Below are 15925 nucleotides of genomic sequence, written 5' to 3' on the forward strand. Positions count from 1 at the left end.
CCATTTAAATTCCTCCCCAGCACCTGTTCCAAGTCCAATCGACGGGGATGGCTTCTGGAAAGAGCCATCAGCAAACTTCTCAACGGGGTCGAGCAGAGGCAGGAAACCCTCAATCCAGGGTCAGGCAGACATCCAGCCAGCAGGGTAGCATGGTGGTTAGCATAAATGCTTCACAGCTCCAGGGTCCCAGGTTCGATTCCCGGCTGGGTCACTGTCTGTGTGGAGTCTGCACGTCCTCCCCCTGTGTGCGTGGGTTTCCTCCGGGTGCTCCGGTTTCCTCCCACAGTCCAAAGATGTGCGGGTTAGGTGGATTGGCCATGCTAAATTGCCCGTAGTGTCCTACAAAAAGTAAGGTTAAGGGGGGGGTTGTTGGGTTACGGGTATAGGGTGGATACGTAGGTTTGAGTAGGGTGATCATGGCTCGGCACAACATTGAGGGCTGAAGGGCCTGTTCTGTGCTGTACTGTTCTATGTTCTATGTTCTAAAGTGACCGGGAGGCTGGGCCTGCCATTGTCAGCAGCAGCTCACTCCAAGAGAGAGCAGAGCTGAGGTAAGTCCACCTCCTCATGTCTCCCTCAGCACCCCTTAACACGGCCCTCACACCTCCATGGTGATCTCACTCCTGTCCACCTCACGGGGCCACAGCTCTTTTCATGCCCCCCCCATAATGCCCCCTGTAGCTCATGTGCCCCTCATGTGTCCGCTCCCACCCACCTCCCATGCATGCCAGACTTCAGTCCCATCTGACGTGGCACAACCTCTACCTATACTCTTCCCACCTGTCTCATTGCAGAAGAAACATGAACACAACAGGAGGCGGTGGCTAAGTGGGGTATTCTCACTGGACTAGTATCCAGAGACCCAGGGCAATGGGTTGGGGACCCGGGTTCGAATCCCACCACAGTGGATGGAATTCAAGAAAAACAACATCTGGAATTAAAGGGCCCAATGATGACCGTGAAACCATTGGCGATTGTTGTAAAAAAACCATTTGGTTCGCTATGTCCTTTAAGGAAAATAATCTGCCGCCCTCACCTGGTCTGATCTACATGTGACAGCAAAATGGTTGACTCTTAAATTCGATGAATGATAATTAGGGATGGGCAACAAATCCAGAAAGCGACGCCCACATCCCGCAAATTAATTTCTAAAAACTGCCGTAAGCGGGCAAAGCCAGCCGGAGTGATGCCAGAGCTCAAGACCTTTATCCCTTTTGAGGAATGAGCTCTTGAGCTTGCCAGTGATGGAGGGCTACAAGATTATGAGGGGCATGGATTTGATTTAATCCCATAATTTAATCCCTGGTAACCTGACCACCATAAACTGCAGCTTTCCACTTTCACATACCTTCGTGCTGCATGTGAGGGCGTGGGCATCTGCAGCCTGAGAGTTGGGGTTCATTCTGACTTCACGTCCTCTCCCTCTGTGGGAGGGTCTTCTGCCCTCCTGTAGCTGGTAAGCACCTCTCATTAGAGTCCCCCGCTCTGCCCATGCCGCCTGGCATATCACAGGACCCCACCCAGGGACCTCAAAGTCACTCACTGTGATGACGCTGTGATTTTACCCGCTACCACCAACTTCCAGCTGCCATTCTGGAGGGTCAATCCCTCAATGGAGATGTTGCCAGCAAGGAGAACCCATGGAGCACCACTTCCACCTCAGCCGCCAGATTCCTTGAGACCTCTACCCCACAGGTATCTGCTGCTCTTGTACTTCTGGATGACAGTGGTTGTGGGTTTGAAGGTTCTGCCTTAGTGAGTTGCTGCAGTGCATCTTGTAGATGGTACACACGGCTGCCACTGTGCATCGGTGGTGGAAAGACTGAATGTTTGTGGCAGGGGGAACAATCAAATGGGCTGTTTTGTCTTGGAGCTTCATGAGTGGCAGGCAAGTGGAGAGTATTCCATTACACTCCTGACGTACCTTGTAGATGGTGGACAGGCTTTGAGGGGGTCGGAGTTACTCGCCACAGGATTCCAGCCTCTGACTTGCTCTTGTAGCCATAGTATTTATATGGTTAGTCCTGTTGAGTTTCTGGTTAATGGTAACCCCCCCAGGATGTTGATTGTAGGAGATTCAGCAATAGTAATGTCATTGAATGCCATGGGGCGATGATTAGATTCTCTCTTATTGGAGATGGCCATTGCCTGGAACTTGTGTGGTGGAAATGTTACTTGCTCCTTGTCAGCCCAAGCCCGGATATTGTCTAGGCCTTGTTGCATTTGGGCATGGACTGCTTCAATATTTGAGGAGCCACGAATGGTGCTGAACATTGTGCAATCATCAGCCAACGTCCCCATTTCTGACCTGAAGATGGACGGTCATTGATGAAGCAGCTAAAGATGTTTGGGCCTACCTTGTCCAGACACCTCAGGTTTTTGGACACCTCTCAAACATCCTCTCAATTTTCTCTTCCTCGCGGAAAACAATCCCAACTACTCCAACCTATTTGCATAACAGAAGGGCCTAATTTTGGAACTATTTTTATAAATCTTTTCTGCACGCTCTCTAATGTTTTCACATCCTAAAATGTGGTGCCCAGAATTTGACACAGTAATCCAGTTGAGACCAGTGTTTTATAAAGGTTCACCATAACTTCCTTACTTAATTTACTGTCGGCCTCTATTTGTAAAGCCCAGGACCCTGTATGGCTTTGCTAGCCACTTTCTCAACCTGCCATCTACAGTGAATTGTGCACATATAGCCATCACATCAACAAATTGAGTGTAGTCCTTTGTAGTGGTTCCAAATGTGCTGAAAGAGGACATAATTGGAGGGTGAGTGCGATGACCCACAAGGTAGATAGGCAAAGCCTGCATTCATAGACTCCCTGAATGTGCCTGCCTGCGTCAAAGGAGATCTTTCTTCGTTGCTGTTTTTCAAAGAGCAGCTTGGCTCTGAATTGTACCTCTCCTATACAATGAACAACCAAGATCAGAGATTGCTTTTTTCATACAACTGAATGTTATTATAGCAACAGGCTTCATATTTACTGCACCCTTCCAAGCCACATGAAGCAGCCATATAAATACTGTTGCTAACAGAGGGCAGAGGCTCGGAAGCCTGTGCCAAGTAACTCGCCTCTGATTCCCCAAAGTCTCTCCACAATCTAGAAGGTACAAGTGAGCAGTGTAATGGAATACTCTCCACTTGTCTGGATGAGAGCAGCTCCAACAACTCTCAAGAAGCTCAACACCATTCAGGATAAAGCAGCCCCGCTTGATTGGCACCACCTCCACCACGCTAAGCATTCACTCCCCCCCACCATCAGTGCATGGTGACTGCAATGTGTACCACCTACAAGATGCACTGCAGCAACTCACCCAGGCTCCTTCAACAACACCTCTCAGTCCACAACCTTTATCACCTGGAACAGTTGCCTGAGGGCAACCTGCGGCCTGGGGGTCAACATGTGGCCCGACCTGGATTCTGAGTGAGGCCCACCAGACATTTTCTTGACCATTTCCCATGCGCAGGGTTGCCACGTTCCACTGATTTCCATCTACGTCGATTGTTTTCCTATCGGTTTGACTGAAGTGATCCGCACATAAAGCAAGGTCAAATGAAGTGAGGTGCGTATTGATCGCTCACAACATTGACTGTGAGAGCCGTGTGCTCCTTCTGTGTCCAAAGTGCAAATATTTATTTTGTTTTTACCATTTGAAGTTAATCACAGTTCTATTAATACATAAATTATTAAGTATTTTTTTTAACACGCTCTAAAATATTCGGTGTGTATTAAATTTGTATAGTTCAGGCGAATGAGGGGGGAATCTCATAGGAACCTATAAAATTATGATAGGATTGGACAGGGTAGATGCAGGAAGTATGTTCCCGATGGTGTGGAGTGTGTCCAGACCCAGGGGTCACTGTCTGAGAATTCGGGATAGACCACCTGGATCAGAGTTGAGGAGGAATTTCTTCACCCGGAGAGTGGTGAGCCTGTGGAATTCGTTACCCCAGGAAGTAATTGAGTCTGAAACATTGCGTGATTTCAAGAAGCAGTTAGATATAGCACTGAGGGCGAAGGGGATCAAAGGATATGGGGGAAAGCGGGATTAGGCTAGTGAGTTGGATGATCAGCCATGATCATAATGAATGGCGGAGTGGGCTTGAAGGACTGAACGGCCTCCTCCTGCTCCTATTTTTTCTATGTTTCTTTAATTTTATTCAAAGGGTCATGGGGCGAAATTCTCCCATACGCGCGGGGCAGTGGGTCCCGGCGTAGCGGAGTGGCGCCAACCACTCCGGCATCGGGCCTCCCCAAAGGTGCGGAATTCTCCACACCTTTAGGGGCTAGGCCCGTGCCGGAGTGGCTCCCGCTCAGCCGACTGGCGCCGGCCGGCGTTGGGGCTGGCCGAAAGGCTTTCGCCGGCCGGCGTGAGTCCGCGCATGCGCCGGAGCATCAGCGACCGCTGACGTCACCACTGGCGCATGCGCGGTGGAGGGGGTCTCTTCCGCCTCCGCCATGGTGGAGGCCGTGGCGGAAGAAAAAGAGTGCCCCCACGGCACTGGCCCACCGGCTGATCGGTGGGCCCTGTGGGGGCACCCCCCGGTGTCCGATCACCCCGCGCCCCCCCCAGGACCCCGGGGTCCCGCTCGCGCCGCCAGTCTCGCCGGCACAGAGGTGGGTTAAACCACGTCGGCGGGACTGGCCTGTCAGCGGCCGGACTTTGGCCCATTGCGGGCTGGTGAATCGCCGCGGGGGGCACGCCGATCGGCGGAGCGTGATTCCCGGTCCCGCCGATTCCCGGGTGGCGGAGAATTCCGGCCGCGGCGGGGGCGGGATTTACGCTGGCCCCGGGTGATTCCCCGACCCTGCGAGGGGTCGGAGAATTCTGCTCCAGGTTAGTGAACAAGCCCAATTTCAATCTTGCAGCCCATGAGGCGAAGGAGGGTCACTCATGCGGCCAATTCACTGACCAAGGTGGCCCATCACTGCCCTCGAAGGGCAAGGCAGCATGAGAATACCCCACCTTCAGGTTTCCCTTCAAGTCACGCACAATACTGACTTGGAAACATACCGTCGGTCTTTCATTGCTGGTGGGTCAAAATCCGGGAAGTTTCTCCCTAACAGGGCTTACACCACATGGACCGCAGAGGTTCAAAAAAGCAGCTCACCATCACCTTCTCCAGGGCAATTAGGGTTGAGCAACGAATGCTGACCTTGCCAGCAATGTCCACGGACCATGAATGAATTAAACAAAAACCCTTAGACAGTTTGCAATGCATGTATCGCATGAGTGACCCTTGCTATGTTTTCAAAGTGCAAATCCCTCGGCTCTTACCCCTGGAACGGAGGAATCGAGTGGACAAATCAGTAGAGGTCAGAGAGCAGTCAAGTGTTAAGGTATGGTAGATCGTTCCCATGTGGAATTCGGGGCTGTTTATGTCGCTGTTTTGTGCTTCAGGATTGAAAAAGACCGAACTAAGGGGGTAATTCTAACCTAAAATCTAGCAAAATCCTGCAGACGCTGGACATCAGAAATAAAAACAGAAAGTGTTGGAAAACTCAGCTGATCTGGCAGCATCTGCGGAGATAGAAACAGGATTGACGCTCCGAGTCCAATATGACTCTTCTTGGAAACTTAGTTTGGAACTGAAAACATTGATGCTGTTTCTACCCCCAGAGATACTGTCAAGTCTGCTGCATTTTTCCCAGCACTTTCCGTTTTTATTACTCATCTTAACCTAACCTGTCAATCTTGGAAACAGGTGGAATACTGTCGTACCTCGCCTGCATTCTTTCTGGATTGAAGTCAATTGAGAATATTAAGTGGAGGTTCTTGGGGGGAGAGCAAATAACTGACATCGCCCCTGATCCCAGCCTGCTGAGTTAGTCTGCATTCGCTAAATTGGCATCTTTAGAACTCACCCAGTGTGTACTTAAAAATAAGTTAAACTTCATAATCTTAAAGGGACACTCACCAACATTCCACATGTTCTGAACCTTAGAAAACTGTGTATTTTAGGGCAGCACAGTGGCAGAAGTGGTTAGCACGGTTGCCTCACAGCGCTGAGGTCCCAGGTTCGATCCCGGCTCTGGGTCACTGTCCGTGTGGAGTTTGCACATTCTTCCTGTGTTTGCGTGGATTTCGCCCCCACAACCCAAAAGATGTGCAGGTTAGGTGGATTGGCCACACTAAATTGCCCCTTAATTTAAAAAAATTAATTGGATACTCTAAATTTATATTTAAAAAAAAAGAAAACTGTATTTTAAATTATATGAACAATGATATGAGAATGTATTTAAATAGCAATTGAGTAATATAGTTACATAGTTACGTAGTAATATAGTTGAGTAAATATAGTTCCCGTACCAGCCTCCCCGGACAGGCGCCGGAATGTGGCGACTAGGGACTTTTCAAAGTAACTTCATTGAAGCCTACTCGTGACAATAAGCCATTTTCATTTCATTTCATTTTTGACAGATGCTAGGAATTGTTCCATCCAGCCTGCCTGTCTTCTGTTCATGATTATTCTGTATCACCTCTCATCATGGAATCACAAAATCATTTATTTTTTGTCCTTTCTTTGGTACACACCCCCCCCCCCCCCCCCCCCCCCCCCCCCCCCCGCTGCAGATCTCCTTGGGTCACAGTCTGCCACTGAGATCGATGCTCATGTTTCCCCAGTATCAGAAATATTTGAGCGCCCTGCCACTTTGCAGAGATTGGAATATTAAAAGTATTTATTTTACACTTTATGAACGAAGGGCAATGAAAATGTGGGACTGCGCTCCGTTCCGGAGAGAGGTGAATTGGATCCATTGAAAATATCAAAACTGATATTGATACATTCTTGTTATTCAGAGTTATGAACTTACAGAACCAAGGCGAGCAAATGGATTTAAGATATGGATCAACCATGACCTCATTGAATGATGGAACAGACTGGAGGAATTGAATAGCCTTCCCTTGTTCTGATTGAAGTGTTGGCTAGTGTAGACTTGAGAGATGAACAGACACTTCCAACACCGGTGAAGGTTCAACTCAATTTTATTAACTACTTCTAACTAACTAACACACAATGTCTGTGGGTCTAAATGATGTTAACTTAAACTAGAGACCTAAGCCTTGTCTGAACCAGTTGATTCTCTCAGCACATGGTGTGAGTCTGTGCTGGGCTGGATGAGTTCTTGTTACACTCAGAGGCAGCACCCAGAATGAGCGGGAACCGTGGTGCCCTCTGCCTTTATAGTGTGTGTATTCTAACTGGTGATTGGTTGCGGTGTTTGTACATGTTGATTGGTCCCTGTGTGTGTCCATCAGTGTGTGCCTGCACCACGATAAACTGGTGTATATTATGACATCCCTCCTTTTATTAAAAAATGTTGATATAGGCATGTGATAATAAATAGTGTGGGTGTGTGGAGAATGTACCTAGCTATGTGTGAGGTGCGAAGACATATGTACAAAGCTATATACAGGGAACAAGACTATTTACAGAGGAAGGTGCCTGGTGCAGATGACTACCATGAACTGGAACAACCAACAAATCTATTTACAAATCACTGGATAACGAATGCAACAATAAAGGATATAGGAAAAAAAAAACATTTCAGAAAGTCCACATATGTACAGAGTTAATAAGTTCAGTCTCTGAGGTGGGCGACTGCCTCAAGGGTGGGGCAATGGCTGGCGCCTCAGGAGCCGGGAGGGCTGCAGCACTGTCAGGGGCAGGCAGAGTGACCGGAAGCGCCACACAATCCACGGCGGGATCAGTAGAAGAGCTGGTCGGAGGATCCCGTGACGACCCTGGAACCAGGCGAAGAGCCTGTTGCGGCGCCGAATGGATCCATCCGGTAAGCAGACCAGGAAGGAGTGGGGGGCCACCTGCCTTAGAACGACAGCAGGCGCAGACCAGCCACCATCTGGGAGGTGGATGCGAACCTTGTTGCGTGGATGGATGTCGGGAAGGTCAACAGCCCGTGAGTTGTAGGTTTTCTGCTGTAGTTGAGACATGTGCATGCGGTGGAGCACGGGGACATGGTCGAGGTTGGGAGCAAGAATTGATGGCACCGTCGTTCTGAGGGTGCGGTTCATTAGCAGCTGAGCAGGCGACAGGCCGGTGGAGAGCGGTGCGGAGCGATAGGCTAGCAGAGCCAGATGGAAATCTGAGCCGGCTTCGGCGGCCTTGCTGAGGAGCCTCTTTACAATGTGGACCCCCTTTTCCGCCTTCCCATTGGATTGCGGGTATAGGGGACTGGACGTAACGTGCTCGAAGTTGTAGTGTCGGGCGAAGCCGGCCCATTCCTGGCTCTCAAAACAGGGGCCGTTGTCCGACATGACCGTCAGCGGAATGCCATGTCGGGTAAATGTCTCCTTACACGCCCTGATCACAGCTGAGGATGTGAGATTGTGCAGCCTGATGACCTCCGGGTAACTGGAGAAGTGGTCGATGATGATGACGTAGTCCCTGCCCAATGCATGGAACAAGTCGATGCCCACTTTGGTCCAAGGCGATGTGACGAGCTCATGGGGCATCAGGGTCTCCCGTGGTTGGGCGGGCTGAAAATGCTGGCAGGTAGAGCAGTTGAGCACCACATTGTCGATGTCATCATTGATGCCCGGCCTGTAGACGGCTTCTCTGGCCCTGCGGCGGCATTTCTCAATTCCTAAGTGCCCTTCATGGAGTTGCTCCAACACCAGCTGGCGCATGCTTTGTGGGACGACGATGCGATCCAATTTCAGGAGCACCCCGTCGACAACCGCCAGGTCATCGCGGACGTTGTAAAATTGTGGGCATTGGCCCTTGTGCCACCCGACCGACATTAGGCGCATCACCCGCTGCAGAAGTGGATCAGCTGCTGTCTCGCGGCGAATTTGCATCAGTCGTGCATCTGTACCTGACAAATGAGAGGCTGCAAACTGGACGTGAGCGTCTATTTGGTCAATGAAGCCGTCATGATCACACAGAATTGTGATTGACCTGGAGAGAGCATCGGCAATGGCAAAGTCCTTGCCAGGGGTATAGATCAGTTGAAAGTAAGACCTGCGCAGCTTGAGTAGGATACACTGGAGGCGAGGCGTCATATCATTCAGGTCCTTCTTGATAATACTTACAAGCGGACGGTGGTCTGTTTCAACCGTGAACTGCGGAAGTCCATAGACATAGTCGTGAAACTTCACGACTCCGGTGAGAAGGCCGAGACACTCTTTCTCAATTTGCGCATAGCACTGCTCTGTGGGAGTCATCGCCCGCGACGCATATGCAACGGGGGCCCATGACGAGGCCTCGTCTCGTTGCAGGAGCACGGCACCAATCCCCGATTGACTGGCATCAGTAGAGATTTTGGTCTCTTTGGTCGGGTCGAAAAAAGCCAACACTGGGGCCGTGGAAAGCTTGGCCTTCAGCTCCTGCCATTCACGCTCGTGAACGGGGAGCCATTGGAAGTCTGCGGTTTTGCGAATCAGGTCTCCGAGGGCCGTGGTGTGTGAGGCGAGATTCGGAATGAACTTCCCGAGGAAATTCACCATACCCAGGAACCGGAGAACCGCTTTCTTGTCCTCGGGCGTCTTCATGGACGTGATTGCTGCAATCTTGTCCTCGTCCGGACGCACCCCCTGGTGGGAGATGTGATCCCCCAGAAACTTGATACTCGAGCATTTGGCCCTATTGAGGCGGAGGCCGTGTTCGTGGATGCGCCTGAAAACACGCTGAAGGCGGGCAATGTTCCTGCGGGGTGGTTGACCAGACGATAATATCGTCGACATATACCCGGACGCCGTTGATCCCCTCCATCATCTGCCCCATGTTCCGGTGGAAGACTCCGATGGACGCAGAGATGATGTCAAATGGCATCCGGTTGTAGCAGAACCTGCCAAAGGGTGTGTTGAACGTGCACAGCTTCTTGCTTGACTCATCTAGTTGGATCTGCCAGAAGCCCTTCGAGGCATCCAAGGTCTCTCAAGGTCAATCACAATGGCGTGGGCCATCTCGGACGTGAGCTCCTCCCGTTTCGGAATAGGGTAGTGCTCCCGCATGATATTCTGATTCAGATCTTTAGGATCAATACAGTTCCGCAGCTCGCCGGACGGCTTCTTGACGCAGACCATGGAGCTTCCCCAGTCAGTGGGTTCCGTGACCCTAGAGATGACTCCTTGGTCCTGGAGGTCCTGGAGCTGTTGCTTGAGGTGGTCCTTGAGGGGCGCTGGGACTCTGCGAGGTGCGTGAACGACAGGCATGACGTTGGGCTTGAGTAAGATTTTGTACGTGTAGGGGAGCGTGCCCATGCCTTCGAAAACATCATGGTATAGCTGGATGATGGAGTCGTGTTGCGCCCTGAAGTCTGTGTCAGAGGATGCAGACACACCGCTTGAAGAGAGAGAGTGTACTCTCTGCACTAAGTGGAGCAGCTTGCATGCCTGGGCACTAAGCAAGGAGGCCTTTGAGGCAGCAACAATCTCGAACGGGAGAATGACTGTGTGAGCACGATGTGTCATCTCAAGGCGGCAGGAGCCGCTGGTGGCAATGGCATTGCCATTGTAGTCCAGCAATTTACAGGCAGATGGCAGGACAGCAGGCTGTACACAGAGCTTGCGGAAATCAGACGATGCGATGAGATTGGCAGAAGCGCCAGTGTCCAGGTGGAACCTGACAGGGGACCGGTTGACCGTAAGGGTGGAACACCACTCATCATCCTGGCCGATGCTGTGGACGTGGGCAGGGTCAGTGCCACGCTTGGGGGATGTCCTGTTCATGGTAACGACGCCGATTTGTAACTGGACCTGTGGGTCATTGCAAGCACAGTCGGAATCAAGATCTAGAGTCGGTTCATTGATGGCAGGCTGGATAGCCCTGACGTCTCTGTGCGGCTGGGTGGACCTTCGAAAATCAGCAGGCCTGGAAGATCTGCACATTGCAGCGTATTGGCGTCATTTCCCACACTGCAGGCAGCGTCGGGACTTCGTGGGACATTGCCGCTTTAAGTGGGCAGAGCCGCAGTTGCCGCACGCCGTAGCTTCGGGACATTCGCCGCTCCACCACGCATGCGTGGGGCGGTCCAGCGCAGCGCGCACCTGCTGAAGCAGTCCGTGACGTCAGCGCGCTCGCTGCGTATGGGCGCGGGACTTCGCGAAAAACGCGCGAAATGGCCGCCATCATTCAGGTCCAGAGCCTGAAGAGATTTAATCATTTGGACCCGTTCTGCCTCGTAAGGAGCTTGCTGCACCGTTTCAGCGGCCTGGATGCAGGAGTAGCGTGTGGAGGCCTGTTCATGAAGTACACAGGTCTCAATGGCCGTAGAGAGAGTGGGCTGCTTTACTTTTAGTAGCTGCTGACGCAGGGGCTCAGATTGAACACCAAAAGCAATCTGGTCACGGAGCATGGAGTCGGGGGTGGACCCGTAGTCCCGTTGACTTGAAGCCTTTCTACCTTCTCAAAGCTGGGGTAGAGGCAGATTTACAATGAAACACACCGTGTCCAGGCACAGGGCCCTAACCAATGGGAATGGCCCTGCGCCGGACCCGGTAAGCGTTGGCTTGACAAGGCCCGAGTTGACAGTTAGCAAGGCGTCCAATCAGCGGTTGATAACCCTGCATTTGCTTCTGCTAAGTGCAAACAAATGAGCCTGTGAACAGAAAACGCAAAGCAAAATTAAATTCAGATTTTATGAATCAGAAAGAGCGGGAATAATAATGATTGTTGTAATTGCAGAGTTATGGTGACTCTCTGAAGAAAATTGTTGATTTAATTTGCCTGCTTTTCACAGAGGTTTGGATGAAAAAGTTAAAAGCCACGGCGGCAAGAAATTAAGCAAATTCTTCCAGGAGGACATGGATACAAATCTTTTTGAAGATAAAGTGAAATAATTCACTAATTTCACTGATAATGATGAGCTGTGTGCTTCGAGGACACCAGCTGATTTGTATAGGATGGCAACCTCTCGAAATGTGGAAACCACACTGGAAATATTTTTAACAATACCTGTCACAAATGCTCCGGTGAAGGTTCTTTTTCTGTCTTGAAAAGCGTTAAAAATTATTTTCGAAGTATGATGAATCAGGAACATATGGCAAGTTCAACAATATTGACAACTGAAACTGCGCCTTTACAAGATTTTATCTACAAAGATGTCGCTGATAATTTTGTAAAGAAAATATGTACAGAAAAATCTACTGAAATTGCCATGCCAGCAAGTGATGCAGAAAGACACTCTTAAAATCTGTTCCTCTTCCATTTTCTCCTGTTTGCATTCTGTTCTTCAAAATGGACCATTGCTGCTCTGATATAATGTCTGCAGCTGGTCACGTGCTGATAGTTCTAGAACATAGAACATACAGTGCAGAAGGAAGCCATTCGGCGCATAGAGTCTGCACCGACACACTTAAGCCCTCACTTCCACCCTATCCCCGTAACCCAATAACCCCTCCTAAACTTTTTGGTCAACTAAGGGCAATTTATCATGGCCAATCCACCTAACCTGCACGTCTTTGGACTGTGGGAGGAAACCGGAGCATCCGGAGGAAACCCACGCAGACATGGGGAGAAAGTGCAAACTCTGCACAGACAGTGGCCCAGCAGGGAATCGAACCTGGCACCCTGGCGCTGTGAAGCCACAGTGCTATCCACTTCTGCTACCGTGCTGCCCATCAACCACCATCAGTCTCCAGACTGGCCTTCAGAAAGTCTCTCGGACAAAGAATCGAATCCTGCCACACTGCCTTGAACTCACTGTGGCAATAACTTTGTTGATTTGGTGAGAGGAAGTAAGGAAGTCAACTTTTATTTTTTGAAACTGAATGAGACTGCGCAATATACTGAACGGAAGCGTATGCATCTTGCGCATTGGAATATTTCCTCCTGTACTGGACTGGTTCATTCTGTCCTGCACTAGCCTGTGCTGCAGTGATGTCATTGGCTGACGTTTCCATCTCATTGCTGATCAATAAGTTCCATGTTTGCTCGTCTCAAAATACACATCGCAATTTTGCCCAACTTTAAGCTTGGATTTCAGCAATCCAGCAATTATTCACACAGACGTGTTTTTACAAGTTAATAGCAGTGATCAATTTGTGTATTTCTGTGGCTTCCGCCTTTGCTTTCTGTGGGGCGAGGGTGGGCGGGGAGGGGTGTGAGGTTGGGAAAGGACGCCCCCCCAATTATTTTTTTGACATTTCTTTTTAATAAATTTAGTGTACTCAATTTATTTTTTTTCCAATTGAGGGGCAATTTAGCATGGCCAATCCACTTAACCTGCACATCTTTGGGTTGTGGGGACGAAACCCACCCAAACACGGGGAGAATGTACAAACGGACAGTGACCTAGAGCCGGGATCGAACCTGGGGACCTCAGCACCGTGAGGCAGCAGTGCTAATCACTGCACCACTGTGCTGCCCAGGATGCCCAAAACTGAAGATGAGAACGGAGCCCCACTAACTGTAAATTTGCCTCTCTACTAGTCTGTCTGTTTGGTCTCAGACCATCCTTCAGCCAGTCTCCCTGTGCTCTGCGGAGCCACTGCTTTAGTAGACTGAATAAGTCAAATAATATTTGTAATCTCATCGCTTTTTAACGGTCATTTTGATGGAATCACATTCTACAATTCCACTCACATTTTCCTGAAAAACAAATGTTATTTTTGGTGCAGAATGATTTGCAAGTGATATTGCAGAGTCACATAGAATCATAGAATTTACAGTGCGGAAGGAGGCCATTCGGCCCATCGAGTATGCACCGGCCCCTGGAAAGAGCACCCCACTTAAGCCAACACCTTCATCCTATCCCCAAAACCCAGTAACCGCACTCAACCTTTATGGACACTAAGGGCAATTTATCATGGCCAATCCATCTAACCTGCACATCTTTGGACTGTGGGAGGAAACCGGACCACCCGGAGGAACCCCAAGCAGACACGGGGAGAACGTACAGAGTCCGCACTGACAGTGACCCAAGCCGGGAATCGAACCTGGCACCCTGGAGATGTGAAGTAACTGTGTTACCATGCCGCCCTTTATTCCAGACATGAGGGGGGGCGATTCTCCAATATGGAGCACAAGTGTTTGCGCCGTTGTTCTCTCCTCCCCCCCCCCCACCCAGAATGTCCTGCAGCCGCTCCAAGACATCCTTGACCCTTGCACCAGGGAGGCAACATACCATCCTGGAGTCTCGATTGCGTCCACAGCACTGCCTGTCTATTCCCCTTACGATCGAGTCCCCTATCACTATAGCCCTGCCATTTTTCTTCCTGCCTTGCTGCGCAACAGAGCCAGCCACTGTGCCATGAACCTTGCTGCTGCCTTCCCCTGGTGAGCCATCTCCCCCAACAGTATCCAAAGCGGTATATCTGTTTTGCAGGGAGATGACCGGAGGGGACACCTCCACTGCCTTCCTACTCTTGCTCTGTCTTTTAGTCACCCATTTTCTATCTCCCTCGGTAACTTTCACCTGCGGTGTGACCAACTCGCTAAACGTGCTATCCACGAATTCCTCGGAATCGCGGATGCTCCAGAGAGAGTCCATCCGCAGCTCCGGAGCCGTCAAGCGGTCTAACAGGAGCTGCAACTGAACACACTTCTTGCACGTGAAGGAGCCAGGGCCAGTGGACATGGCCCTGAGCTCCCACATCGCACACGAGGAGCATGACACGGGTCTGGGATCTCCTGCCATGTCTTAAACCTTAGGTTAACTTCAACAACTACAATGCCAAAAAATGAAAGAAAAAAAATAATAAATTAGACAATGAAAAGAAAAACTACTTTCCAGTCACTTACCAGGGTTAAAAAGCACCTCCTTCCCACCCAGCTTCAAATTCCCACCTAGCTTCAAATTCCCAAACTTACTCTTTGCTGTGTCTCACTCTGGCTGTGTCTCACTCTGACTGTGTCTCACTCTGGCTGTGTCTCACTCTTTGCTGTGTCTCACTCTGGCTGTGTCTCACTCTGGCTGTGTCTCACTCTGGCTGTGTCTCACTCTGGCTGTGTCTCACTCTGGCTGTGTCTCACTCTGGCTGTGTCTCACTCTGGCTGTGTCTCACTCTGGCTGTGTCTCACTCTGGCTGTGTCTCACTCTGGCTGTGTCTCACTCTTTGCTGTGTCTCACTCTGGCTGTGTCTCACTCTGGCTGTGTCTCACTCTGGCTGTGTCTCACTCTGGCTGTGTCTCACTCTGGCTCACTGGGAGAACTCACTGGGGAAACAAAGTGTGACACCAAGCCACGTAAGGAGGTATTCAGTCAGGTATAGGTCTGATCAATGAAGTCCTGTAGGTTTTAAGGGGCAAAGTGAGCAAAAGAGGCGGAGAGGTTTAGGGAGGGAATTCCAGAGGTTAGGACCGAGGCAACTGAAGGCACAGCCATGAGTGGGGGAGTATTCAAATCAGAGCTACTCTGATGTATTGTATGTGTTTTAATTAAGTCTGTTTTTAATTACTTCATGAATCATTGACAAACTGAGAGCTCCTCTGTGCACGGGAAAAGGTTGCCCTCGGGGTGACATCTACTTTGCCAGTGAGCAAAACCATCACAGAAATTACATTAACAAGTTAATGAACAGGGTGAACTGCGGAAAGTGGGACTACATGGAACGTGACAGTGGATTCCAGCAAAAAATCCTCACTTCTCCCATCCTTTGCCTCCAGGTTGTTGCGGCAGTTTGAGTCCGACAAGCTGTGCCACATCACGAGATGACCGTTCTCCCTTGCTGTGGTACTCCTGGTGCAGTGCCAGGTGCTGCCGGACACTCTGCAGCAGGCACAAGTAGGTGGATGCCTGGTGATACAGTTCATGTTGGGCACGGCACAGCTTCTCACTAGTAACCCGGTGCCTCCGGAACTGCGCGGCCAGCAGCTGATACGCGGCCGTCTCTCGGTACCGCGGCCCCGGGCCCGGCCTCAGGATCCGCAACTCCCGCAGCAGCTCCCGGAGCAGCCGGACCGCCATGACAGCGGGGGGGGCGGGGCGGGGCCAGCGCCTGTATTGTATGT

At 50.5% G+C, this 15925-nt stretch overlaps 1 protein-coding gene across 1 annotated transcript; it reads right to left on the reverse strand.

Annotated features, from left to right (window-relative positions):
- Positions 1-15554: 15554 nt before the first annotated feature.
- Positions 15555-15881, reverse strand: LOC119975656 (protein FMC1 homolog). The gene has a single exon (XM_038815438.1). It carries the CDS (start codon positions 15879-15881, stop codon positions 15555-15557), a length of 327 nt encoding a protein of 108 aa, XP_038671366.1.
- Between the last annotated feature and the right edge of the window lie 44 nt (positions 15882-15925).

Source organism: Scyliorhinus canicula, chromosome 13 (assembly GCF_902713615.1).
Source record: "Scyliorhinus canicula chromosome 13, sScyCan1.1, whole genome shotgun sequence".
Lineage (NCBI taxonomy): Eukaryota > Metazoa > Chordata > Chondrichthyes > Carcharhiniformes > Scyliorhinidae > Scyliorhinus > Scyliorhinus canicula.

Bases quoted from the DNA above. Each gene is read 5' to 3' on its own strand.
- LOC119975656 (XM_038815438.1), bottom strand. From the start codon at position 15,881: ATGGCGGTCCGGCTGCTCCGGGAGCTGCTGCGGGAGTTGCGGATCCTG.